At 46.4% G+C, this 25,517-nt stretch overlaps 1 protein-coding gene across 6 annotated transcripts in view; it reads left to right on the top strand.

The window, feature by feature from the left end:
• Positions 1–25,517, top strand: part of Col6a3 (collagen type VI alpha 3 chain) — an 83,370-nt gene that overhangs the window by 5,916 nt on the left and 51,937 nt on the right. For 3 of the 6 annotated variants that reach the window (XM_045146921.1, XM_045146919.1, XM_045146922.1), the window contains exons 2-4: positions 9,847–9,962; positions 17,944–18,546; positions 24,174–24,758. In XM_045146921.1, coding sequence (XP_045002856.1) covers positions 9,875–9,962; positions 17,944–18,546; positions 24,174–24,758 — 1,276 coding nt within the window. In that variant the 5' untranslated portion in view covers positions 9,847–9,874. Of the gene's footprint in view, positions 1–9,846; positions 9,963–11,318; positions 11,937–17,943; positions 18,547–24,173; positions 24,759–25,517 lie in introns of all 6 variants that reach the window. The other 3 variants (XM_045146923.1, XM_045146924.1, XM_045146925.1) reach the window with 2 other exon arrangements.

Genomic DNA, 25,517 nt, shown 5'->3' with positions numbered 1-25,517 from the left:
GCAGTGCTTAGAGAAAACCAAATAAAAGACTTCAGAATGGGAACTCTGGATGTATTTAAGTCTTTGTTTTAGAATGATTTCCTTGCGTGCATGTGTGTGTCTCTTTCTTTAAAAAGATTTCCAGACGTGGAAAATGAAAATGCTTTTGAGGAGGCTTAATGAAAACTAATTTCACAGAATTGCAAAATAGCTTGGGAAAGTCTGGAATACACAAGTTGAAGGCTGCAGAGGACAACTGTTGAAATAAGAGGTGTCTTTTTAAATTTCATGTGTGCAGGAAATAAATGGAAAAGGCACCTCAAATTCTTTTGAGGTTAGGGAATTAGACATGCTGCATTGAAATATGGAATGCCACTTAGTGAAGTTCTCTTTTTGAATCTCGCTTTGAGGACATAGAATCTCTGACAAAGGACAGCCCACCCCACCCAGCCCATGGGTGTCACACAGCCAAGTCTGAATTCTATTTTTCATGTTGCAAAGAACAGACCCAGACATTCACCAGCACCAAGGAAGTCTATTTTCCCCAAAGACATGGGGAGTGTCTTCATGATCTTGACCAAATCCTGCCCAGCCTGCATGGTTTCCTGGGGTTTGTCCCTTGGGCTTTGGAACGCAAATTTGGGTTTGATGTTACTTCTCTCGTGTTTTATCTATGTGACCTTGGCAGGTCACTCTTCCTTACCTGAGTTAGTTTCTCATCTTTAACATGGGGAAAGCGGCCATTGAATTGTTGGGATGGTGATAAAGACTGCCTTTGAGATAGAAGCCTGGTAGATCTGCCTTCTGTTCTCTTGTCTGTCCTTCCTGGGAGTGATAGGGGAGTGTGTGAGAGGAGGAAGGAGCAAGGCTGCCTTTATTAAAAAGACCATGCTAGGGGATCCTCTGGTGAAACTGATGTTTGACATCTTTAGAGTAGTAAAATTTCTCCACAGTTGGCTACCAGGGAATTTGGTTTGAGACATTGAGACTCTAGGGTACGATGAACAGTAAAATAGATTTAATTGCAAATAGAAGTATTAGTAAATATTCAACAGCTGGGGTAGGAACAATGGATCCCATGACCTGCTCCTGCATATGCTGGCAAGAAAAGAACCAGGAATGAAGGCGGGTTTTCCCACCTGGGAATTCAGCTAGTCCGTTCATCACCAGTGGGGGTGCAGATGGCACTTCATTCTGTGGCTTCCCAGAGCTGAAGGAGCCTCTCCCTCCCTTTCCCTCAATACCTAGATCCCCTTATGTGTCTTACCGCCCTCTCACCACCTCTGATGCCCTTCTTTCTACAACTTCCCAGTGCACACCACTGAGGAGAATGAAGCCCCTTTCGTCAGCCATCATTCCCATTCCAATTAACCCTTCACGGAGGGGCGGGGCCTCACGAGCCCCACTGCCGGGACCACTCTTGACAGGTCTTGCACATGTTACCACAGCTGATGTGCTGTTATGAGTGCAATGACCATGTCATGTCCAGGCAAGTGTTCCGCATTACTGCTCCCCATCCTCCAGCTCCAATGTTCTTCTAGATACTAAGGTCAGGGAGATGAACATATTAACTTGTGCTGTTCAATTGAGTGGCATGCCATTTCCTTAGAGAAGTTAACATAGCTGATGGCTTAGAAAGGCTTTACAGATTCCATGGCATCTCAAAGGCTAGAAATGGAGTTTGGAATTGTTTGACAATGACCACTAAGTGACTGACAGAATCAGTGCATTCAGAGGAGTCCCCCGTGGGACATACAGGAACAGTTAACCAACCATGAGTGAGCACAGTGTGACTCACAGTGCTCTGCTTTCTGTCCGTGTCGCCTGTAGACACATCAGAAGCTCTTTCTGTCCTCCATCTAGACTCAATAGTGGCCAGACAGACTGTGTCTCATGCCACACTTGTTCCAACATGGACATACAGTCCCAGGCTTCTACTCACTAAGGCTTTGCCATATTCTTGTGTTCTAAATCTCTAGAAAATATTATAAAAGTCATGAGTGTCCTGAATAGATCAAACACTTAAGATAACTTAAGTGTGTTTCACAGAAGATCTGCTTGAAAACTTTTGACTGACCTTGTGATGCTTAAATGCCTTTGGAGGGAAGCGGGAAGGTAGTGGTATAGCTGACCTTTAGAGTCACAAAGAAATGGATGCTATGCCTGGGACACTCCACATTCACAATACATGCACAATTGTGGGAGAAGCATAGACCCTTTGAATTTGTTGATCCCATCTTAAAATATTGGTTTGGACCAATTATAGAGTCACAGGTTGTTTTGGAAAGAACAGACTATATTCCTGGAAAAGATCAAGTAGAATGGTGATTCTTGATCAAGTCCCATGATCAGCTTTGGTAGAAAGACTCAACAGCATGTGTACATGTGTACAGTACACGTCTGTGTCATTCTTAAGTGCACATCATTAATGAATTGAGGACACATGAAAAATCTCAGTCATAGCATAGTGGTTATGTTTTTTTTCAGAAGACAACCTAAATCTTAGCAATGTTGGGAAAGGACCAAAACTTGATGGATGGAAGGGTCTGGAAGATTCCCAGGGTAGAGCAGAGCTGCAAGGATTTCTAGACAGTGATGGGCCATGGTTATAGTGGGCTTGTCCTCAGTGAAGGCCAGTGATTTCTCCTCTGCTTATAGGGAATGCCTGAACCCACTGTGGTGGACACTTAAATAGGACATGGGCACACAGTCCAGCTGCAGCACTGAGCACTGGAGACCCCTCCTCAGTATTGTGTATTTTTATGTCAAACCAAGATGACATGTGCCTGTGCCATGTTGCCTCAATCACACACATTGATGTTGCTTCTGTGCTGAAAGAAAAGTGTTTTGAGTATGGCTTAGATCAATGTCCCCTTCCCATTGCTGATACATTTCCATGACGAAGCTGCACTGACAGATGGTTCTGTCTTAGTGGAGCTCAGGTCCCCAAGATTTCAGAGTTGGAGCCATAAGGCAGGGTTTTGAATCATAAGTGGTACTTTACTGTTACATTCCTTGGAAATCCAAACCCATGGTGGATCTGGGGATTAATTCTCCTGTTGATGATATTATCTTTTATCCTCCCCAGCCTATGAATTTTGGGCAGGACTTGTGTATTAGTTACTTTCTTGTTGTTGGGACAAACTATCTGGCCAGAAGTAGCATAGGGAGGAAAAAGAAGTTAATTTGATTTAAAGCTTCAGAGGGTAGAGGCCATCATGGTGGAACAAGCATGAATGGCAGGATGGAGAGAGAGAGAGAAAGAGAGAGACAACAGGAAGTGAGCGAATGGGGCTGGACTGTTACACCTCAAGGTTCCCCCCAACCCCAGTGACATGCTTCCTTTAGCAAGGCTCTATCCTTTAAAGATTCCACAACCTTCTCAAACAGTGCAGCTGGGGACCAAGTACTCAAACCCTTGAGCCCATGAGGGTACTTTATACCCAAACCACCACACCATGCCTCCCTGAATTGTCTCCCTCTTACTCACAGCTGGCCTGGAGCTGGCAGGAGGTTTCAAGGGCAAATCCATGGGTAAGCTCCAAGCCTTCTGTACATCTAAGCATTTCTCTGTCCTTGGGTGGCAGCCTTGGAAAAGGGCTTTTCTCTCCTAATATACCCTGTCATCTTGCTAAGGGGACCCTCCGGACACCAGTCTCCTGCCTTGTTCACAGAGAAGGTCCATCACCAGTCAGCCAGCCAGACTGGCCTGTGCCACTGATCTCTGATCTCCCAATGACAAGACTGGGGACATGAGACCATCCTTATGTGAAAGTGGCACTCTTGCATCATATGACAGAGAGCCATGAGCGGAACCACAGGGTCTGAGGCTCTTTTGTGGACTTCAGCCTGGGAAGCTTTAGCTTAGCTGGAGCCCAAGTCATGCTCAGAAGATGCTGGGCAGGGTGGATGTGACCCTTGCATCAGCCTGAATGTGCTTATCAGATTCTTCTTGTAAGACTCATGTCTTTCCCCTAACTTTATCATTTTACTTCCATAGATCTCCCTTCTCTTCCAAGTGTTGTTTAGAAGCAAGGACAAATGTGGTGTTATTTGAATACTGTAATAGAAACCCAGTATAGTTTTCCCTTGAGAACTCAATGCTGTCACACCTCCACAGCAGGGCACATTTATATGATTTGTTAAATTTATGGCTGGATTCAAGGATGCATACTTATCCATACTTTTAAAATCTGACAGGTGATATTTACTGTCCGAGGCTCTAGTCCAATAGGGTTAACTATACCTACTTTGTTGTGCCATACATTTCTGAAAGCTCTTGATCTTGAAAATGAGCTGCATATCCATTGAACATCAGCACCTTCTCTCATTCCTACACCCAACATTTATTCTCTTTCCAAGAGACTGACTACTTTATATACCTCATGTAGCAGTTAATGCCTTGTCGCTGAGGACCAGCTTGTGGAAGGAAGGAGTTTATCTCAGTTTACAGTTTCTGAGGGGAAGTTTATCAGAGGAAAGCATGGCATGAGCATACAGCTGGGTGTTTCATCAGCAGGGAGGCAGCAGCAAGAGTGAGCTAGTTGGCTAACATGGGCAAGCAGGGCTGGAATATAAAACCCCTTAGCTTACCTCCAGCGACACACCTCCTCCAGAAAAGCTCCACCTCCCATGGGCTCCACCAGGTGGGGATTAAGTATGAGGATTATGGGCTGGAGAGATAATTTAGTGGTGAAGGTACCTGCCTGTAAAGCCGAAGGACCTAGGTTTGATTCCCCAGGACCTATGAAAGCCAGATACACAAGGTGGTGCATGCATCTGGAGTTTGTTTGCAGTGCCTGGAGGCCATGGTGCACCCATTCTCTCTCAATCTGCCTCTCTTTCTCTCAAATAAATAATAAAAAAATATTTTTAAGAAGTATGAGGGTTATCACAAACACATGAGGATATGGGGGATATTTCACATTCAAACCTCCATATTCAGCCCCTGGTCCCCATAGAGTCATGGTCATCATATGATGCAAAATACATTTAGTACAACTTTAAAAATGGTTTATAGTCTTTTGAAACTGATTTGTTAGAGGATATGAACTTGTTCACATTTCTTTCCATGCCAAACTTTGTATTTTTCATATCCTTCTGCTCTATTTTACTCTGTCAAATGCAAGTCTATTACTTTAAAATTCAATTTTTCCCCAGTTATTGGGACATGGGCAGAATGCAGCCAGCATATCGTGTAAACTGCCTCTGGCCCAGTTCCTAACAAAGTCTTTTCTTTCCCTTCTGAAACCTCATAAACTGCACCTCCCCTGTACACACTTCTTTCTGTATTCTTGTAAGGCTTCTTTAACCCAAAGTTACCCTTTCATATTCCTCTAGCAAACCAGTTTCAAAGAGTATAAAACGATGTAAATATATTGCTGCAATGACCCTGCTTCTTAGTACCAATTTTCTGTATCAGTTATCTTCTTGTTGCTATGACCAAACACTCAACCAAAAGTAGCTTATGGGAAGAATTGTTTATTTTGGCTTAGAGTTTTGAGGGGAAATTTCATCATGGCAGGATCAGAGAGCCAGTGTCATATCTTGCTGCACCAGCAGGAAGGTAGTGGCAAGAGTGAACTAGCCATCTAGCCTTGGTAAGCAGAACTGGAGCATGCAATCCCAAGGTCCACATCCATGGCACACCTCATCCAGCAAGGCCCCACTTCCCCATAACTACATCAGCTAAGGACTGAGTATGAGGCTTAATTACAAACACATGAGGCTATGGGAAACATTTTATATTCAAATCACCATAACTCATAAGAGGGGAATCACACACTCTTTGATTGTTTTGTGACTGGCTTATTAGCATAATGTCCTCAAGGTTCATTCACATTATAGCATGTGACAGTACCTCCTTTAAGACCCAACAATTATATTATATAATTATATTATATATAGTATTATACTCCATGATTTCTATAAAAAGGTCATTGATAGCTTGAGAAGACCTATATTTTATTTTCTTTTGGTATTTTTCCTTCCATTTTGGTTTCAAGATAACAAAGTAAATCTCAGTAAAGGTGAGGTTCAATGGAAAATTCTATCAAATATTTAAAGAAGAATTAATGTAAATTTTTCAAAAATTTGAAGAACAGAGTTTCTAAACTCATTTTATTTGTCCAACATTGTCTTTAAACCAAAATAGAAGGAAAAAAGCTAAAGGGAAAAAAATGCAATTCCCATCGGACTCTCCATGGCAGCTATGTCAGTTCTGAGTTTAAATTTTTTAATCAGCTCTGCTTGGCTGTATATTTGTGGAAATTTATCTGTGTTTTCTAGATTATCATGCTTCCTGGAGTGTCCTCAGGCCTTCACACTCTCACACAATCTATCAGATTTTCCTAATTCACAGTGACAGGATATTGTGCGACCCATTTGTATGCCCAATTTGTTCTCATTTCCCTTGTCTCCCTCAGGGAGAGCCAAACCATTCCTGACATAAGTGTTGCAAAACCAATTTGGAAGCATTTGGGCTTTTGTAATAATAAGATTTTTAATGTTGCATTTGAAAATCTGTCATACAGCTGGGTGTGTTGTTGTACACATATAATCCCAACACTTGGGAGGCTGAAGTAAGAGGAGTGCCATAAATTTCAGTTCAGCCTGGGTTACAGGAGAGTCACGGGTCAGCCTGGGGCTCAGAGCTTCTGTGTGTTCATATATACTGTAATTATTCCAGAAATGGTATTCTCAAATTCTGTATTTCATAGAGAGCCCCTCCTCTCCCTAGAGCAAGTGTTCCAGGGATTTTTATCAGAAATGCTGACAAAATCAGCCTTGAAAGAGAATTGTACTTAGAATTCATCCAGCATCCATTCTCCATCAGAAGGTTAATGAGTCTGTGGTGTCATCCTCAGAAGATGCTGGCAAAAGATATGCTACCAGCATTCATATAGATGAGGAAACAGGCTGAGAGCAATGAAATGACCTTCCCATGGGAGGGAATGGTAGATCCAGGGTTCAGACTTACCAACTCTAAGCATCTTGTCTTCCCAACACCTCTGGCTCCTTATTAGCTTCCTAAGGAACCCAAATTGGGGACACTGAAGTTTACATATAGTGATGGAGTTGTCAGAGATGTAAAGTCAAAGCTTTTCTTATCTCACTAAGCATCATATGCTGTATTAGTTACCTTCTAGCTGCTGGATAAAAATACCTTATAAGAATCAGTTTAAGGGAGGAAAGGTTTATTTCAGCTTGCCTTCCACATGGGTGAAGCATGGTGGCAGGAGCTTGCTGCAGAGCTGGTCACATCCAGCCCACAATGAGGAAGCAGAGAGCGATGAACACTGGTTCTCAGCCAGTGCTCCTTTTTACACAGCCCAGGACCCCAGCCCATGGAGTAGTGCCACCACCGTTAAGGTGGGTCTCCTCACTTCAGTTAACCTAATCAACATAATCCCTTATGGGCTAATTAATTCTCCCTGGGCTTGTTCCCTGGTGAGATTAGAAACTGGCATATAGCAGGGAAAATTCTGGCAAGCAAGAAGGGAAAAGGCCACATTGGCTTTGTTCTTGCAATGACTTTGGCAGAGCTCCCCTCTTCCCTTCATTGAGGACAGCTTCTCTCAACCATGCTTTAAGGCTAACCTAATCTATATAACCCTTCAGAGGTGACTCTAGGTCTGGTTAAGTTGAAAATCAACATAAACCATCACAGATTCTATTTGCACACCAAGGTGGTTCTTACTTTGTGTGACTTGGGTTACTTACACTCCAACCTCAGTGTCTTCAGTGTAAGTACAGAGACTATCATCTACCTGGAAGGCTCACATGAAGATAATGGGAGAAATTATGAAAAATTGGCATACTATAGATGCTGAACAACTTTGATAGCATAACATCGAAAACAGTGATTTGAAGCTATTCTACTCTATTAGTGTTTCCAATATCCGTCTTCCTCAATGCTGTTACCCAAACTCCTAACCTGGGAACCCCTGGCCAGGGAGCCCCTAGCAATATGGGCAGGAGTCACTGTCACTCATAGTTGTAGGAAGGGTGAGCTGAGTCATTTATGGGATCAGTGCAAACTGGAAGCCAGATGTCCAAATGTTACTCTGGATCCCATGACAATAGCAAAGATCCAGCTAAGTGCAGGGCAAATCTGAATACCAGGTACTGTTGCAGCTCTGACTGTGCCACCAACGACAAACTCAGAGGAGACTTGTGCCTTGAGCTACAGGTGGGGGAGAGAGAAGAGTGATTGTTTTAGCAAGGAACCTTAGCCTGATTTCATTGGATGGGGAGAGACAGGTGAGGAGGTTGATGTGGAGCTTTGAGGTAGGAAGGGAAGGAATTTTTGGCAGGTCTGATGATACAGGCTGTTAAGCCCATGTGACCCTGCGCCTAAACTTGGCTGCCTGGATGCCTTGTTTGTAGCCACCAGCTGGTGCGCAGTGGGGAACAGTGCAGCAGGCATTTAGCCCTTAGTTCACGGCGATGCTAATTAAATCTCCCTGGGCTTGTTCCATGGTGAGATTAGAGACTGGCATATAGCAGAGAAAATTCTGGCTAGCAAGAAGGGAAAAGGCCACATTGGCTTTGTTCATGCAATGACTTTGGCAGAGCTCCCCTCTTCCCTTCATCGAGGACAGCTTCCCTCAACCATGCTTTAAACAGCGCTTACAGCTGGATCTGGCTGTCACACTTCTGCCATGCCCTGTGTTTGTGAAACCCTTCACTCCAGTGACTTTTTCATCATGTCATTTGCTCGAAAACATATCATTTCCAAATGGATGCTTGACTCAACTTGGAAGGAAAAATAGGTTTAATCCTGTAGTTTTACCTGTGGCCAAAGTAATACAGTCATTAGAACCAAGGGTCCTTACTTGCCTGTCTAAAGATACTTTTCATTAGAGGGCCACATATTGTAGTTCATTACTTAGTAATTTGAATAAAGAGATGCTTTCAGGTTATGGAGAAATTACTATGAAAGTCCATTAAGAAAATATTGGGCTAGAGAGATGGCTTTGTAGTTAAGATGCGCTTGTCTGTGAAACTTAAGGACCCAGGTTCACTTCCCAGGTACCAATGTAAGCCAGATGCACAAGGTGGTGCATGCATCTGGAGTTCATTGGCAGTGGATGGAGGCCCTGGTGTGCCCATTATCTCTGTCTCTCTCTTCAATAAATAAATAAATAAACCTCCTCTTTTCCTCCCCTCTCCTCTCTTCTCTTTTCCTTTCCTCTTCCTTCCGCCTCCCATCCCATCTCTTCTCTTCTTTTCTCTCTCCTCTTGATAGTACTGAAGATGGAACCCAGAGCCTCATGAAGGTCAGGCAAGTGCTCTAACATTGAGATATGTCCCCAGTCCTCTTTTTGTTTTGAGACAAAACCTCACCAAATTGCCCAAGATGGCCCTGAACTCACTCTGTAGACCAAGAAATCCCCCTGCCTCAGTCTGTGCAGTACCTGGAATTCCAGACCTATGACACCAGGCTCTGTTCACCCCTCCCATTCTGTAATTCTTCCCTTCCTCTTACATCTAGATATATATGTGTATCTATAGTCACGGGTCACTTAATGGTGAGATCCTTTCTGGGAAAGCCATCAGGCAGCTGCCATGAGGTAAACAGCAGTGTGTACTCTCAGAAGGCCACGGCATTGCCAGGCAATATAGGACCTCTGTTGTCTGTAGGTCCTCTGCTGACTGAAACATCACCATGTGGTATCATGGATATCTGTTTATACCTGCTTGTCTACCCAGCATCTGCTTACTTACTTACCTGTCTGTTGCTGGTTCAAGGAATGATGTCCCTTTGGAAGTCTAAAAAGCACACTGAAAGCATTAGAAGTTGGGGAGTTTCATAGCACAAGAGTAAAAACCTGGTGCTCTCATCTGTCCTGGTTTCTCTTTTAGGTTCATACTTGGTGCTTAGACATTGAAAATGAGGAACCACCGACCATTGCCCCTGGTGGCCATCCTGAGCCTCTTCCTCTCAGGCCTCTCCATGACTTATGGCCAGCAGCAAGCAGGTAAGCTTCAGTTTTGTGTAAAGGACTAGCCTTCTTTGATTCTAGAGCTTAGGCATCTGGAGCTGAGCGCTGAGCCTCTGAGCGCGGAGAGCCGGCACAGCCTTGGGTTGTAGGTATCCATGTACTCTAAGACTTCTCAGAGATCCATGACAGAGTTTTGCTGACACCCGAGCTTCCTAACTCAGAGTGGGTTTGGGTGTGCATACTGGGTATGAATAAAAAGTGTCCTTCCCAGGAAGTTTGCCAAATGAAGGTCTTTTCCACATTTCTGGAACTGGTTGACAGCAGGGAAATGATGACAGAACAAAAATGCTTTTCCCTGAAAAATAATTTTTTTCACCTTACTTCTTTCTGTGACTTTATCCATAGAAAGACACTTTTCATCTGGAATCATTGGGTTCTTATAAAAATGTTTCCCTCAATTACTTAAAAAATAACATATCCTGAAAGGTTCTAATATCCCAATTAAGAATTTGCTTTGAGTTTTAGGAAAGTGAGAGGACTTGCTCCTCTCCTTGCCAGGGGAGCTGGGCCTCTAACAGGGGACAGGGCTCTCTCACCAGGTGGGGTTCTTTATGTGGAAGGGAAGGAAAAGGAGCAAGGCTTGGGGTCTCAGGTCAGCCTGAGCTGAGTAGAGTCCAGGAGCCAGCCTGGAGACAGTTGATGAGGGGCTCCTCCCTGGCTGTCGGTGGCTTGACGCCCCAGGTTTCTTAGACCGAGAGGAAGCTCACTTCAATGTGAACAAGGCTGGCCCTTTAGCATCTAGGAAGGCACATATCTATTCTTCACATGCAAACATGTGGAAAAGTGAGACTTTTTCTCTCCATAAGTTTACACGGATCCTTCTCACTTAAAGAGCCTCTTGCCATATTGATGTTTCTCGCAAGTTTCCTGAAACATTGAGGGTGAGTTCATGGGAAGCAGCCGTAGTTTCCACAACCTCTGCATAAGGCTATGTCCTCACTGCATGCTGCAGAGAAAGCTGATAAAATGATGGCTGTCACGTTTGATGAGGGAGTGCTTTGGTCTGGTCAGGTGGGTACAGGGGTCAACTTGCCATGAAGAGTCACACTTCAGTTCAGAGATGCCCAGAAACTTTCTCCCAGCCTGGAGCAGGCTGGTGGCCCCTGAAAAGTGGTCTCTCAGTATGGAACCTGGGTGCTTGCTGAATGTCGCAGATGCTCAGTTCATGAGCATGGCCCTGCCACTCAGGTAAGTCTCGATACTTGCCCTCTGTAGGTTAGCTGTGAACTGTTTATAAAAGCACAGTGGTGCCTTAGCTTGTTCAGAAAGGCTTTGCATGGATAAGAAGTCATTGAACAGTAGAAAAACCTAAACCAATGTCTTTTTTTAAAGATGTCAAAAATGGTGCCGCTGCTGATATAATCTTTCTAGTGGATTCCTCTTGGAGCATTGGGAAGGAGTATTTCCAACTTGTTCGAGAGTTTCTGTATGATGTTATAGAGTCTTTAACTGTGCGAGAAAATGATTTCCACTTTGCTCTGGTCCAGCTCAACGGAAACCCACATACTGAGTTCCTGTTAAACACGTATCATACTAAGCAAGACATCCTTTCCCATATTTCCAACATGTCTTACACTGGGGGAAGCAATCAGACTGGAAAAGGATTAGAGTATGTAATTCACACTCACCTCACTGAGGCGGCTGGAAGCCGGGCCAGGGACGGAATCCCTCAGGTTATCATAATGTTAACTGATGGACGCTCGGAGGACAGCCTCGCTCTGCCCTCAGGGGAGCTTAAGTCTGCTGACGTTAACGTGTTTACAGTTGGAGTTGAGGATGCAGATGAAGGAGCGCTGAAAGAAATAGTGAGCAAACCGCTCAGTCTGCATGTTTTCAACCTAGAGAACTTTACCTCCCTCCATGACATGGTAGGAAGCTTAGTGTCCTGTGTGCGCTCCTCCGTGAGCACAGAAAGGGCTGGCGACACGGAGAGCCTGAGAGACATCACAGGTAATGGCTGTGCTGCCAGGCTGCTCCTGCCCTGCTGCCAACGAGCTTAGCAAACACAGGCCTCAAGCAATGCAGTGGCTGAGAGATGCCGGGGGCTTAGGGAAGAGATGTTCTCGGGCTTAAAAACAAAGGTTTGACCGCCCTCCCGTTGTCTATCTCAAGTGCAGCCTTCGCTTACACCCAAGGGGAAGCTTTGTTTTGAAACAGACAGTATCTCAACTTTACAACACACATATTCTGGCCTGGGAAGATGGCTCCGTGGCTAAAGGTGTTTGCTTGCAAAGCCTGCCGACCCAGGGTTCAATTCCCCAGTACCCACCTGAAGCCAGATACACAAAGTGGTGCATGTGTTTGTCTGCGGTGGCAAGAGACTCTGGCACGGTCATACATTTTCTTTCTCCTCACAAATAAAGAAAAAGCATTCCCCCACATATTGACACAATCCTAGGAGTGAAGCACTTCTTTTTTTTAAGTAAGAAAGCCTCCTTTTTCTGGGGCAGATATCCACCCAGGAGTAGAGAGCTCCAGGAACCACTGAGTTCTATTTCGGGCTAATAGTGGAGAGCCCCTCTCTTCTGCCCCACGGGACTCATTTCAGAGACTTAGTAGAACCCATGGGAGAAGCCTCAGCTGTGCTCTGTTCTAAGTCTTTTCAGCTGGTGAGGGGGGCAGAGCTGAGGCTCGGGGTCTGGGCTCAAGGCCTGCGCCGCTGTGTGTCCCTCAGGCTCTGACTGTGGTCGTGCCCATGAGGACGCTTCCGAATGGAATGCCAGGCCACCCTGGAGGTATTGTCAATGCATGGTTGTCACTTTATGGGTCATTGCACAGTGACACTTGTGGACCTCAATGGCTGGTGAGTGGTTTAACCAGTCAAGTCCATCAGCTGAACTTCCAGTGCTCAGAAGAGCCATGAGGAAGGAAGGTGACGAGTCCAACCTCAAGGATACTGCATCGCAGTATATTGCTGAGTGTCCAGGACTGGCTTCCTCATTATCCATGGGCAGAGTGAGGGACACCTTGTGTTAGAGACAAGTCCATGTGGCCACTTGACAGTGGAGAACAGAGAGTTCCAGGCACAGTGGGTCGGGGGCTAGGAGGAATGAGAGTGGTGCAAACTCTGGCTGGAGGGAAGGAAAGAAAATGGGACTGCATCTCTAAGATTCCAGGTGGACAGGAGGGAGATTGAGGACACTTAGGTGGAGAGGGCATGGGCTTCTTTATAAAGCCAGTGGTCAAGGGGGTAGTGGGGACCCTGAGGATTTGGGGCCACTAGAACAACTATTGTAGGAATATGGCAAAGGCTCATCTAATAGTCAAAAACTGACTGGTGACTGCAGACTGGCCATGACGCCCAGCTGGAGTCAGAGATTGCCAGCCAGTGGTCAACTCCACCAACATAGACCCCGGCTTTCTACAGGCACCTCAGGCACTCCCATAGTCAAAGGAACTTCCAGATTTGGGATTTTCAAAAAGGGAGGCCCAGGGAGAAGATGCAGAGCAGAAGCTGTTAGGTTCCTGCTGTCATGAGACATCAAAGCAGATGGAGCTAGAGTGGGTGGAGAGACCTCTGAGGGCCAAAGCATGCTCTTGCCAGGAGGAAGAGAGCCCTTTGGCAGCTGAGTGCATGGCAGGGGGATAGTGCCAGTGTGCAGAGAGGGGGCTTTTGGGGTTACGAGGCTGGCGGAGCTGCAAGTGAAAGCTGGCAGAGTTACCCATACATGACAGGGGTAGATAGGTAGGTAAGTAGATGACAGATGATATTTAGAAGGTAGATGGTAGATGATAGATGACAGAATACCTCTAGGGAGGTGCGCCTGGCACAGGTGAAGTGCTAAGAGAGCAGGATTCGTGGGCAGCTTTCCTCCTCTGTCTTTGGAGGAGGTGACCACCGCACATGCAGAAATAGTAGGGAGGAGGCCAAGTGGCTGGTGGAGTCAGTCTTCAAAAACTAAATGTGGAAGGTGAGAAAGAGAGACCGTGGAGACTTGGAGGCATGACTTGCTCTCTCTAAGGAGCCATGTGGGAGGACCTCAGGGGAGAGGAGAAGGCTGGGGAAAGGCAAGCCTTCTGAACTGAGCAGACAATGGGAAGTGACGCTAAGCAGAATTTCATCCCCAGGCTTCAGAAGGCAGGGGATGGAGAGGGAGATGGCAGGTGTCGGCAGGAAGAAACCAGCTGTCATAGCTAGAGCCTGGGTAGACATGAGGCTCTGGGATGACCCATACAAGGTGCAGCATGGTTTCCCCATGGTTTCCTGCCACTTCTACTTGGGTTGAAGGAGGTGCTATCTTCACCAGCGTCTACTGCTCGGTGAGGAAGGGACAGCCTGGATCACGTCTCCTTACCCTCAGGGTCCCTTGTTTCCAAGGGATAGGCCTCTCCTCTAGTATTGTGATGCAAGTGCCCATCCCGCTAGGTGACAGGAGAAGGTGGGTGTCTTTGAGATGACCCTGGGCCGCACACTCCAGGCACCCAGGGAGAGACAGGAGGACATCTACACTGAGCGGGGTGGCCTTTTCCGCTCTGTACAGCAGCCTCCATTGCTTCTGGAGTCAAACCAACCTACATCCTTTCAGAATACAAGCATAAGGACAAGGTCGTCACAAAACATGAAAGGGGACCTGGGGAGATGGCTGTTAGTAAAGTGCTTGCTGCACAATACTGAGGACGTGGGTTCGGATCCCCAGCACCCACGTAAAAGTGGAGCACATGTCTGTCAACCCAGATAGGAGGGTCCCTGGGGCTTGGTAGCTAGTTTATCTGGCTGAATTGCTGAGATTCAGATTCAGGGAGAGACCCTGTCTCAAAAAGTAAAGTGCCCTCTGGTCTCTACATGTGTGCGCACACACACACACACACACACACACACACACACACACACACCTGCACACACATGCCCACACCCATGTGAGCATGCACACCGCACATTTATACACATGAAAAAAAATGTGAAAGGATTGTCAGAGAAAGGCACAGTGTTTAAATTGATATTTTGGCAAAAAAGAATAGGTGAGTTTGCCTTTTATGTATCACCATTATATAAATGGTCAAAACTGACCACAGCAAGTGCCAAGCGGGTCTCCCAACCCACCATGTTACTACACAGATGATGAAACCTTTGTCTTTATGCCAAGAAAGCATCTCTGTCTAGCAGTATGCAGCCACTGGCAGCACCAGGGTGGAGTATTAATCTGGTTGTTTGCCGTCTCTAACTGCACTCGTGACTCCTGACACCATGTCCTGCTGCATGTGGCACAGCTGGCAGAAAACACAACGAATATGAACTCACACCAGGCTGCCTCTGTGCACAGCTTTGGGGAAAGCACGTACGAGGTTCACATCAGGGTCACCGATAAGCTAGGCTTGTTTTTTCTTATCCCCTGTCTACTAAGCATAGGTTCCTTGCAGAATGTTCTTGGTCGTAAAACACGAACTCTCTGCACTACATTAACGGTACCCACCGTTCATCGCAAACTCTGCTCACGTGGTCAGTCTCTAAGTGTTGCATGCTTGCACGAAGATGCAACCAAGATATAACCTTCATTTTAAATCAACAGCTATGGGCGGTGGTGAGGATTTCAGCATAAACTTTCTTTTCCCGAAAAAATACAAAGGCTTCAAAATTTGTGAAGCATATATACCATGTTGTGCCTTGCATAGGAAATAAGAGTGTGATGGTTCTGTAATGAAGGGAAGCGCCACGTGAGCTACGGAAGGTGTCAAGAGCTAGGAAAGCAGGGCTTCCGGTACTGTTGAAGGATCCCACACTTCCCCAGGCATCTGGAAAATTCCCACAGAAAGTGCCAGAGAGGGAGCGACAGATGCGACATCAAAGCCAAAACCCAGACAGCCCCACACACTTTAAAGTTCAGGCAGCCTGATTGCCCTCGGGGTTAGTCCTGGCCGTTGGTTTGCCTTGCTGCACACAGAGCCCTGGGCACCTGGAGCTCTGCGAGGCTTCGGCTCTCCACATAACAAAGCATGCTCTATGTGTCCCATGATCGTGTGTGTGTAAGAAGATGGTGTTTTTGGCTCAGTGATGACAGATTATCCAACATTTTTATGACCTATTCATACTCTTTGAAAAATGCCTTCGGGCTCTTTTGTCCTGTTGGCATTGTTATCAATTACAGCCAAAAGGGTACGTATGAACTCACAGAGAATAGAGCCATGCGATGGCTTAAGTGTCATTTTAGTACTGGACACTCTGATCCTCATTAACTGTCTTTTAAGTGTCACGATGTGGCAAGTGGCAGATCCTTTCATGTCCCTTAGGGTCACTGGTGCAGACGTAGAAGTTTTGGGTTTTGCGATGTCCTTTATGGAACCTCTAATGCTTGCCAGGATTTGAGCCACTTCTGTGTTATCCTATGCCACTCCCACTCCCTGACTCTGCACCCTACCAAGATCCTTCAGGGGTCTCTGTCGGGCCTGAAGACTGGTGAACTCTTGGAAGTTCAGTGCCCAGGCCCACTCTTAGCAAAGGCCCTGTCCTCATTATGTCTTACATGAAGGATTGTGGTAGCAATTATTGCCACGTCGCTACCTTTCCCTGTGCAGAGGGTTAATCTGTGAAGATGATGTCAGGGGCTTTGTACCCTTAGGGATGAATGACAGTGTTACTAGAAACGGCATTCCCTGCTCCGGCTTGCATGACAGGAGTTTGCAGAAGATTGCCATGTTTCTAGTGCAAAACATGTCCATTATATGAGATGAGGTTCAATCCTTCACCACAGTAAGAATAAAAATGATTTTACTGATTTAAGGAAAATTAATTTCAAATATAAAGCATTTACTGACAGTAAAAGATGAGCATGAATGTTCTTACATACAGCATAACAATTATGCCTCAGATAGAGCTTCCCAGAACCCCAGAATATGAATATGCGTGCTCAAGTTAAATCTCTTCTTGTCCTTTCTGGTTTAAACCAGCCCTATACAAATGTTCTAGGTGAGTCTTTGAAACCCTGCCTTGATTGGCAGTCTTACTTGTGGCTGTTCTTCCCAGCACCTCTGTGCGGCTCCATTCCCAGCAATAAACTAAGGCTCGAAGCCTCCATCATGGGGAGGAGAAGAGGTCTCTGGCAGCCTTTTATGTTTCTTGTTTGACTCTAGATCTAATGATTAAAGCTTCATCAGATGCTCCCAGTCCTGCTGGCAATCTACCTAGGGTGTCATAAAAATAAGATTGGATAATTGTGTCATGACTGGTTTCATGTCATTCTGCTTAACATTGTTCTGCATTACTTGATTGAATATCGAGGCAATGCTGAAAATCAGCAAGGCACCTTGCCTGGTTCAAGACCTGCATTTGAATTCCACACAACTTAACAACACGTGAGAAAGAAATATCATACCAAACTACATTGAAGTGTTTTTAAGTTAGGACTCTGAATGCGGCTTTGAGTTCCGACTCTCAGAGTTATGCATATCCAGCCATTTTGGTTTCAAGAAGAAAGAATGTGGACAATAGTTACACAGAAGTTCAAGTAATCTTTTGGGACAATGAGTCTCAAAGCCATGACCTGGCGCTGTCTTTGTAAGCTATGCACTAGTATAAAATAATTACAATCACTTGAGGAAGTGGGAAAAATGTCCAAAGACCAGAAAAAAATTGGATTTTTGTTTACTTATTTGCTTTCTCCTATTTCTCCTATTTCTCCATTGCACTGCCCTCTAAATTCAGTAGAAAGTTTCAGAATATTGAACCAAATTTTCTATTCTGTGATGTTTTGAGATTCAAGTACAAAGATATCACAGATGAACACTTGATGAACTGTATCTACCTCACACATGGTTCATGAAAAGTTGCCTCTTATCCATTCAGAATGCAGAACTAAAAGAGAACCTCACATTTCTTAATCAACATTGTGTTTTGTTCGTCCATTATTTCGTGTTTCTTATTGGTTCCCAAAGAAACATGTCAGAACACTGAATGATGCATGTGGTCACTTGTTCTAATGCTTTCACATTTTCTGTTTTTTTTTGCATTTCTCTCTCTTCAAAGCACAAGACTCTGCTGACATTCTTTTCCTTATTGACGGATCAAACAACACCGGAAGTGCCCACTTTGCTGTCATTCGCGACTTCCTTGTAAATCTCCTTGAGAGACTTTCAATTGGAACCCAGCAGATACGAGTGGGGGTGGTCCAGTATAGCGATGAGCCCAGAACCATGTTCCCTTTGGATGCCTACTCCTCCAAGGCTCAGGTTCTGGATGCAGTGAAGGCCCTCCGCTTTGCTGGGGGGGAGCTGGCCAACATTGGCCTGGCCCTTGACTTTGTGGTGGAGAACCACTTTACACGGGCGGGGGGCAGCCGTGTGGAGGAAGGGGTTCCCCAGGTGCTGGTCCTCATAAGTGCTGGGCCTTCTAGTGATGAGATCCGTGACGGGGTGGTAGCTCTGAAGCAGGCTAGCGTGTTCTCATTCGGCCTCGGAGCCCAGGCCGCCTCCAGGGCCGAGCTACAGCACATAGCTACTGATGACAACTTGGTGTTTACTGTACCGGAATTCCGTAGCTTTGGGGACCTCCAGGAGCAATTACTGCCGTACATTGTTGGCGTGGCCCAAAGGCACATTGTCTTGCAACCGCCAACCATTGTCACACAAGGTATGTATGTTCTTTTCGCCATCTCTACAGGAGGGGGGTGTGTTGTGTGATGGTTTTCCTAGAAGTAAGGTGGGCCCTGAGTGAGTCTCCTTGGAAGAACCTGTAAGTACCCACAGTTCAGTCCTCTGGTGATCTGGTGATGTATCAGCTCCTGGTTGCCCTGTCTGTGTGTGTTGTGGTGTCAAGAGATGGAAAGACCAGTGAGCGAGTAGAAAGCTCTCGTAGAACACACAATGTGGGGGAGTGCGCTTTGCTGGGTAACTCAACAAAGTGCTATGTTGAGCTATTAGTAAGCGTCACTGGGTTATTATAATCCTGTCATATTAACATTTATTTGAGGGATTCATTACAATTCTAAGAAAACTGCTCCAGGGTAAAGTTATTATAAACCTGTATGAATTTCTTGAACATTCTCTTTTCAAAACCAGAGGAGAGTAGCATCTGCTGTTGTCTCTCAATGTGGACACTGAGAGGTCAATGTCTCCGTTAGGCATGGTGGAGCACTTGCCTGATGGAATGTTTGTGGAGAGCCATTTCCATAAGTCATTGTTCTGAGTGGGCAAGTTTATGATGCACTCTTGCAGAGAAGAGCTTTGGCACACAACTATCAAGTCACTAAAAACACATACCAAAAGTCACATAAATAATACTTTTAACAACCACAGGACATTGTGGGGACATCAGAAAAGCTCAGGTTCTCCTACCTGGTGGGCTGAGATGCCAGTTACTTTCAGATGGCTTAAATTTCATGACTTTGGGAAGATCATATGGATGCCATTCAGTACGGTAGGCACATAGCTGCTGCCACAAGTTTCCCAAAACACCCAACTCCCTTCCTGGTGCTGCCCGAGTTCCCCTTCCATGACCTGTCCAGTCACACAAGAGCACCATCTTCACGGTTCTTCCAGTGCCTCAGCAGAACGCAGGCTCAGAGCACATGGGCACAAGGGCTGCTCCTGGGTGACTCTGGCAGCCATCCACAGCTCGTGGTTCATTTCCCTGTGTGGAGAAACACCCTGCACATGTGGGCTTCCAGGTCTATGAGGACAGGGTCGAGATCTATGGGATGACTACTGCCAGAAGCATTTTTCACCATTGTATCATTGGGTTTCCAGATTGGTTCTCTTTGAGAAAGCAGTGTCAAGAGTTGAAAACATAAACCTTTTACTGAGCATGCAATTACATGAAATTAATTTGCAAGTTCCTTCTTGGTTCATACATGGAATGGACCTGTTCTTCATTGCGCTGGCTGCTCAGTTATTGCATAGGAGGAAAGTGACTTTCCAAATTTCCCTAAACATGTAAAATTCACCAGAATCAGCACAAGTTTTTCTAGCTGATTTTTTTTGTTTTGTTTGTTTTTTGAAATAGGGTCTTGCTCTAATCCAGGCTGACCTGGAATTCGCTATGTTGTCTCAAGGTGGCCTAGAACTCATGGCGATCCTCCTACCTCTGTTGCTTGAGTGCTGGATTTAAAGTTGTGAGCCACCATGCCAGGCTATCCCAGATGATTTTAAGACAGTGCTTTCTCTTAATGACATCTATGGGTAGAAGGCTCAGAACTACGACATTGTTACCTGATTTGGACACCAGAACTGTGTCCTGGTGACATGGTTAGGCATGAGGATGGCTTTGCAGAGAAGGCTCCTGGAAAAACTGAGTTCAGAGAGGCTGGGCTTTTTGCAGCATGCATTCTCCCCAGCTCTTCCACCCTTGATGGGTCATAGACCGGAGTGAAACCCTTCAGTAGAGAGAGGTGGGGCAGCAGTCTGAGGAGAGTGCTCTTAGAGAAGTGGGAGTGAAGGACAGAGGAAGGGTGTGCCTGGACCCAGCAGGGCTCTGAGCTGCTCACATCTCTCTCCATCATGCTCCATTTACATGCCCAGCACTTCAAGAAACAAGCTAGGTTTTTCTGGATCTGCATGCTTTTGGGAGTAAACTAAGGTTTTATGAACAAAGTAAGTATCATGGCTGTGTCTTGGGGCATGTGGCTCTGGTACTGAGTCTTGTGTTAAGCAGTTGTGTGATCCTGGGTAGGTCACACCACCTCTGTGGGCTCTGACTTCTGGAGCTCTTGTCAAGGAAGTGACACTAAGTGGAGATCACCTTGCTTTAGGTGAAGGTTCAACCTCTTCATTAACATGGGACCCATATTGCCTCACTTGGATTTCCCATGAGCTTTAGCTACTTGCTTAGAAATATCACTTTAGTCTTAGTAACTGACTTGTAAATATTCACCAAATATTTGTAACTATCTGATATGGACCAGGCACTATGCCAGGTGCTGGAGACACAGCTGTAGTTTTTGGTCTGTTAGTGTAAAAATGGAGAAAAGAGAATAGAACATGAACCAGTGACCAAACAAAATACAAGTGTGATTAGTTACGCAAGGTCACTAAGAGGGCTGTGGCTGTGCGGGGGTGGGGGAAGCAGGGAACTCAGCAGGCCCATCTGAATAGCATTGAAGCAAAAGAGAAAGGAACACAGAAAGAGCAGAGGAAAGAGAGCTCCAGGCAGACGGAATAGCAGGCCCTGCAGCAAGATGGAGGAGCTTGGTTTCCTTCTGGAGCCATCATCATATGGGGCTGGGGGTGATGGAGCCTCCAGTTCAGGCTGATCTGGTATGCAGGTATGCAGAGGCTGGAGAAGCCACAGGCGTGGGGGAGGAGAATCAACAACTATGGGTGAGTCAGGTCAGATCCTCTGTGGCAGTGACCCTGGAGGAGGACTCAGGAGAGGGAGAGCAGTCACTGGTCCCTGCAAAACAGGGAGACCAAGTTCCTGAGAGTAGTGTACACTGGCATGCTGGAGTAGCTCTTGTGTATGTTCTGGGGTTCCATGAGTGGGACACAGGATTCCTCACCATGGGGTTTCTTCAGGAATCTCTGTGTGTGTGTGTGGCCCATGGAGAGGGAGGATCAGCATGGAGGCTTTGCCAGACGGCCTAAGGGGAGCATGACGACAGGGCAAGGGGTCAAGTGACTTAGAAAGGCCGTGAGGATGGGCACAGGTAAGGGTGCAGAGGATGGGGCTTTACTGAGGGAGGTGAAGTCCTGAGGGCCATAGCTGAGAACCCACTGTGACTACAAAAGTACAGGGTGTCAGTTGGCTGGAAGGAAGGGTGCTGGGCAGAGGTAGGATGTATGAAATATCAGAGGTGTGTATCTATGGCAGTCATAAAGTCATAAGGTGTGGCCCTAGAAGCAGGTGCTAGAGTGGACAGGAGAACACACTTTAGTGGGGGGTCAGGGCCTCAGATGACTGGTCTTTAAGCCCTTCAGAAGACTGAGTGGAATGAACAGGAAGATAGCCCTGGGGAAGAGGATGGGAAGGAGCCAGGTGGACAGGACACGAGCTCTGAGGATGGGCATAGGATTGGATGCTTTGGGGATGGTAGTGGAAAGAATGAAGACAGACACCCCAAAACTCCTGGCTCTGGAGGGAGAAGGCCTCCAGGAGATACGCTGGTGCCAGTTCACAGGGGTGAGGGTCGAAGAGGATCAGGCAGTGTAGTCAGCCAATTATCAGGATCTTCAAGTTCACCTTTTAAGAAGGTGCTTGTCTGGGCAGAGCAGTGGGAAGGAGGAAAGATGACTTCCTGTAGGCTGGCATTTCAGATCAGGTGAAAGATGCTGACATAGTCCCCAACAGTCAGTGTGACAATCGCAGGGTTACTAACTGAACTTGAGGAGCCCATGGGGCAGCCAAAACAAATGCCCAGAGAAAGCATGTGGTTCTGCAAAGCTGGCAGGCCAATGTCAGGGGCATGCAGAAGTCATAAAACCCATGTACTCCTGAGTTGTGTGGGAGTTTCTCAGTAATTACTGGATTTGTCCGAGCACAGTTCTATTGTCTACCTGGTAGTAGTCCTCAGCATCTTCAACCCAAACCAGACCTAAGTAAGCTCGTCCATAATCAAAGTGGACTTCTGCTGTGGAACCTGGGGGATTCTGAGGTGCACTGTAGATTTCACAGAGCAGCACCCATACCTCACAGGTTCCATATCCCTCCATGTGGACATCTGTCCTTCCATAGCCTTCTGGTAGAATGTAGGGGTGCTCCTAGAAGAGGTTCTAAGCTCTGGGGGGTGGTATGGTATTTATCAGGTGTACCTGGAGACAGCTGTCATAAAGGATGACACTTCTCAGGGGACCATCATGTGTTTATTTGTCTGCTGTGTGTGATAGGCATGATAAGCACATGTGATACAGACATGCTATATTATGTATGCAATATACATTTATACACACGTGCATATATACATTAACCCTAATGAAATAAAGATACAAGAGTCCAATGTATATGTGTACGTTAAGTTTATCTGCAAAGACATTTTAAACCCAAGTCAAAGGTGCAAAGGTGAGCCCGAGAGAGCACGAGCTCTGAGCTGAGGGAGGATCGGTGGTATCCTTGAGTGGATGTTCAGAACCAGGCCCGCAGCATATTGAGAAAAGGCAAAATGCCATTCCACACACACGGTTGCACTGTCGGTGACTAGGTACTGTACTAAACATGCCGGCACACAAACACTACGCTCCTGTAAAAACACAGACCTCCTCTAGCTGCCTAGGGTGAGGAGAGGAGGTGCGAGTCCTAAAGCCATTCCTTATGGCACCCCTCCCAGTGACTCTGACACCACAGTCCCAGGCTCTAGGCCCTGACTTCCATCACTAGAAATGAGCTGTGTTTTATTTAAACTGCATCACAAGAGGTAGCTCATTGTCAGGGCATTCTTTGTGTGTTTCTTCCCAACCTCCTTTCTTCTGCCGGCTGTTTGCTAAATCACTTGTCATACTGGCTGCATGTAAGGGAGGCATGGGGCCCTTTAGAAACACCCTCTGTTGTTCAGACATCTGGGTACTCTTACAGGTCTTAATGCCCCTCCAGGTTTGTAGAGCAGGCTCAGAAGTCTGATTCACGTTCCTGCCCCTTGGGCAGGCTGTACCCACTCTGGGAAAGTCAGTCGCCGTGGGTAGGGATCTGCCTGAGGCATTTTTGCTTTGTGCTTTCTCTGAGACGTCCCAGTTGAGGCTGTCACTGAGGACGTTCACCACTAAGGACTCTGAAGTCAGACACGGTGGCAAGCCTTTGTTGGCTTTGAGTCTGATTTTGTTTTTCAACTCTTAGGTCATTTTTGACAAATTGTACCTTAAGAAGAAAGCCAGGGATTATAGAATCAAAGCACAAGGGTGTCCATTCCCTTTCAGATTTTGCATTTGGTGATATGTGATGTTTTGAAATCAGGTTTATGACACAATGGGCTTCCTGAGCAAATATGAGATGTTTCTTTAGTTATTCTAGCTATGGCTTCACTCTGGCCAAGTTACAGGTTTGTAACAGTATAGAGCCCTTTGAGTGGTGGCATATAAACAAGGTGGCTACTGCCATCAAGCTTGTTTCTGTGAAGTTGTTTGTTTAAATGATAAGGCAGGAGGGGAAGGAGCCACCCTCCATACAATAGGGAAGGACGAAAATGTCGCTAGCAAACGTGGCGTTTCCTCTGGGGCAGCCTCTGATGTCACCTTGGCCAAAGCAATGGAAGAATCTTGTGCATGGTGGCTCTGTAGAGGTCACTGATGAGTGGTGGCTAGATCAATCTACTCACCTTTCCATGTTGCTACCTACAGTCGTGGAAGTCAATAAGAGGGACATCGTCTTCCTAGTGGATGGCTCCTCCAACCTGGGGCTGGCCAACTTCAATGCCATCCGCGACTTCATTGCCAGGGTCATCCAGAGGCTGGAGATCGGACAGGACCTGATCCAGGTATCAGTGGCTCAGTACGCAGACACTGTACAGCCCGAGTTCTATCTCAATACCCACCCCAGCAAGAGGGAAGCTGTAACGGCCGTGCGCAAGATGAGGCCCCTGGAGGGCTCCGCCCTGTACACGGGCTCCGCCCTCGACTTCGTTCGCAACAACCTGTTCACCAGCTCGGCTGGCTACCGGGCGGCTGAGGGGGTTCCCAAACTCCTGGTGCTGATCACCGGCGGTAAGTCCCTAGACGAGGTCGGCCAGCCTGCACAGGAGCTGAAGAGAAGTAACATCATGGCCTTCGCCATTGGGAACAAGGACACCGACCAGGCTGAGCTGGAAGAGATTGCGTTCAAACCCTCCCTGGTGTTCACCCCTGCTGAGTTCCGCCCTAGTCCTTTGCAAGGCCTGCTGCCCACCCTGCTGGCGCCCCTCAGGACCCTCTCCGGAACCACGGAAGGTATGGTGGCCTTGGCTCAGGCATGCAGGAGGGAGAGCAGGTAGAACATTTGAGAAAAATCCCAGTGGTGGTGGTATGCTTAGGTGACAGTCCAATGGTCAGTGATAAAAACAACCACAGCAAACAGACTTTATGTCGACCTTTACTTTTCCCTGGTGTCGAGAATTGTTGACTACAGCAAACTTGTGACTAAATTGTAGGACCATAGGTTCTCCTCTTTATATAGTTCTGGCCGAGAAGGACACTCTCATTTCTTATTTCTGGTTAGGACCTTTTCTGTCTCTACAGGTGGCCCTGTCAGATTGTTACTCCCCACCACTAAGGACCTTCATTTCCTGAGGCGATAGTGCCTTTATTCAGGGAAGATGCAGTGTCCCTTTAGCCCCCTGCTTTCCTTTCACAAGAGATTTCCTTCACTGGGAAAGCACATTGAATGGATGGGTGTGAAGACCAAAGCCATGGTTCTTCAAATCCTTCATCAGTATGACTGGTGGTGAGAGGTAGTTTAGAGGTACTATGAAGCTCTCTGAGCCTGTGAATTGGGTGCATGTGACTCTTGGTCCTTGATGAAGAGAAGATGAATATCTTAGAATGTGGCTTGCCTGCCTCACAGCCCTCACACTGCAAGATGGCTCAGTGCATGACCCTGCTGCATTAGGGTCTGCCCTCTCCTCAGACTCTAGGGTCTTGGGAGTAATAAAACCATTCTCTCTCTCTCTCTCTTTCTTCTAACCCACTCTTATAGCCAAGTTCAACTTG

This window comes from Jaculus jaculus, chromosome 4, assembly GCF_020740685.1.
Source record: "Jaculus jaculus isolate mJacJac1 chromosome 4, mJacJac1.mat.Y.cur, whole genome shotgun sequence".
Lineage (NCBI taxonomy): Eukaryota > Metazoa > Chordata > Mammalia > Rodentia > Dipodidae > Jaculus > Jaculus jaculus.
The sequence above is the reverse complement of the archived record's forward strand: the minus strand, read 5'-3'. Positions and strand labels throughout refer to the sequence as shown.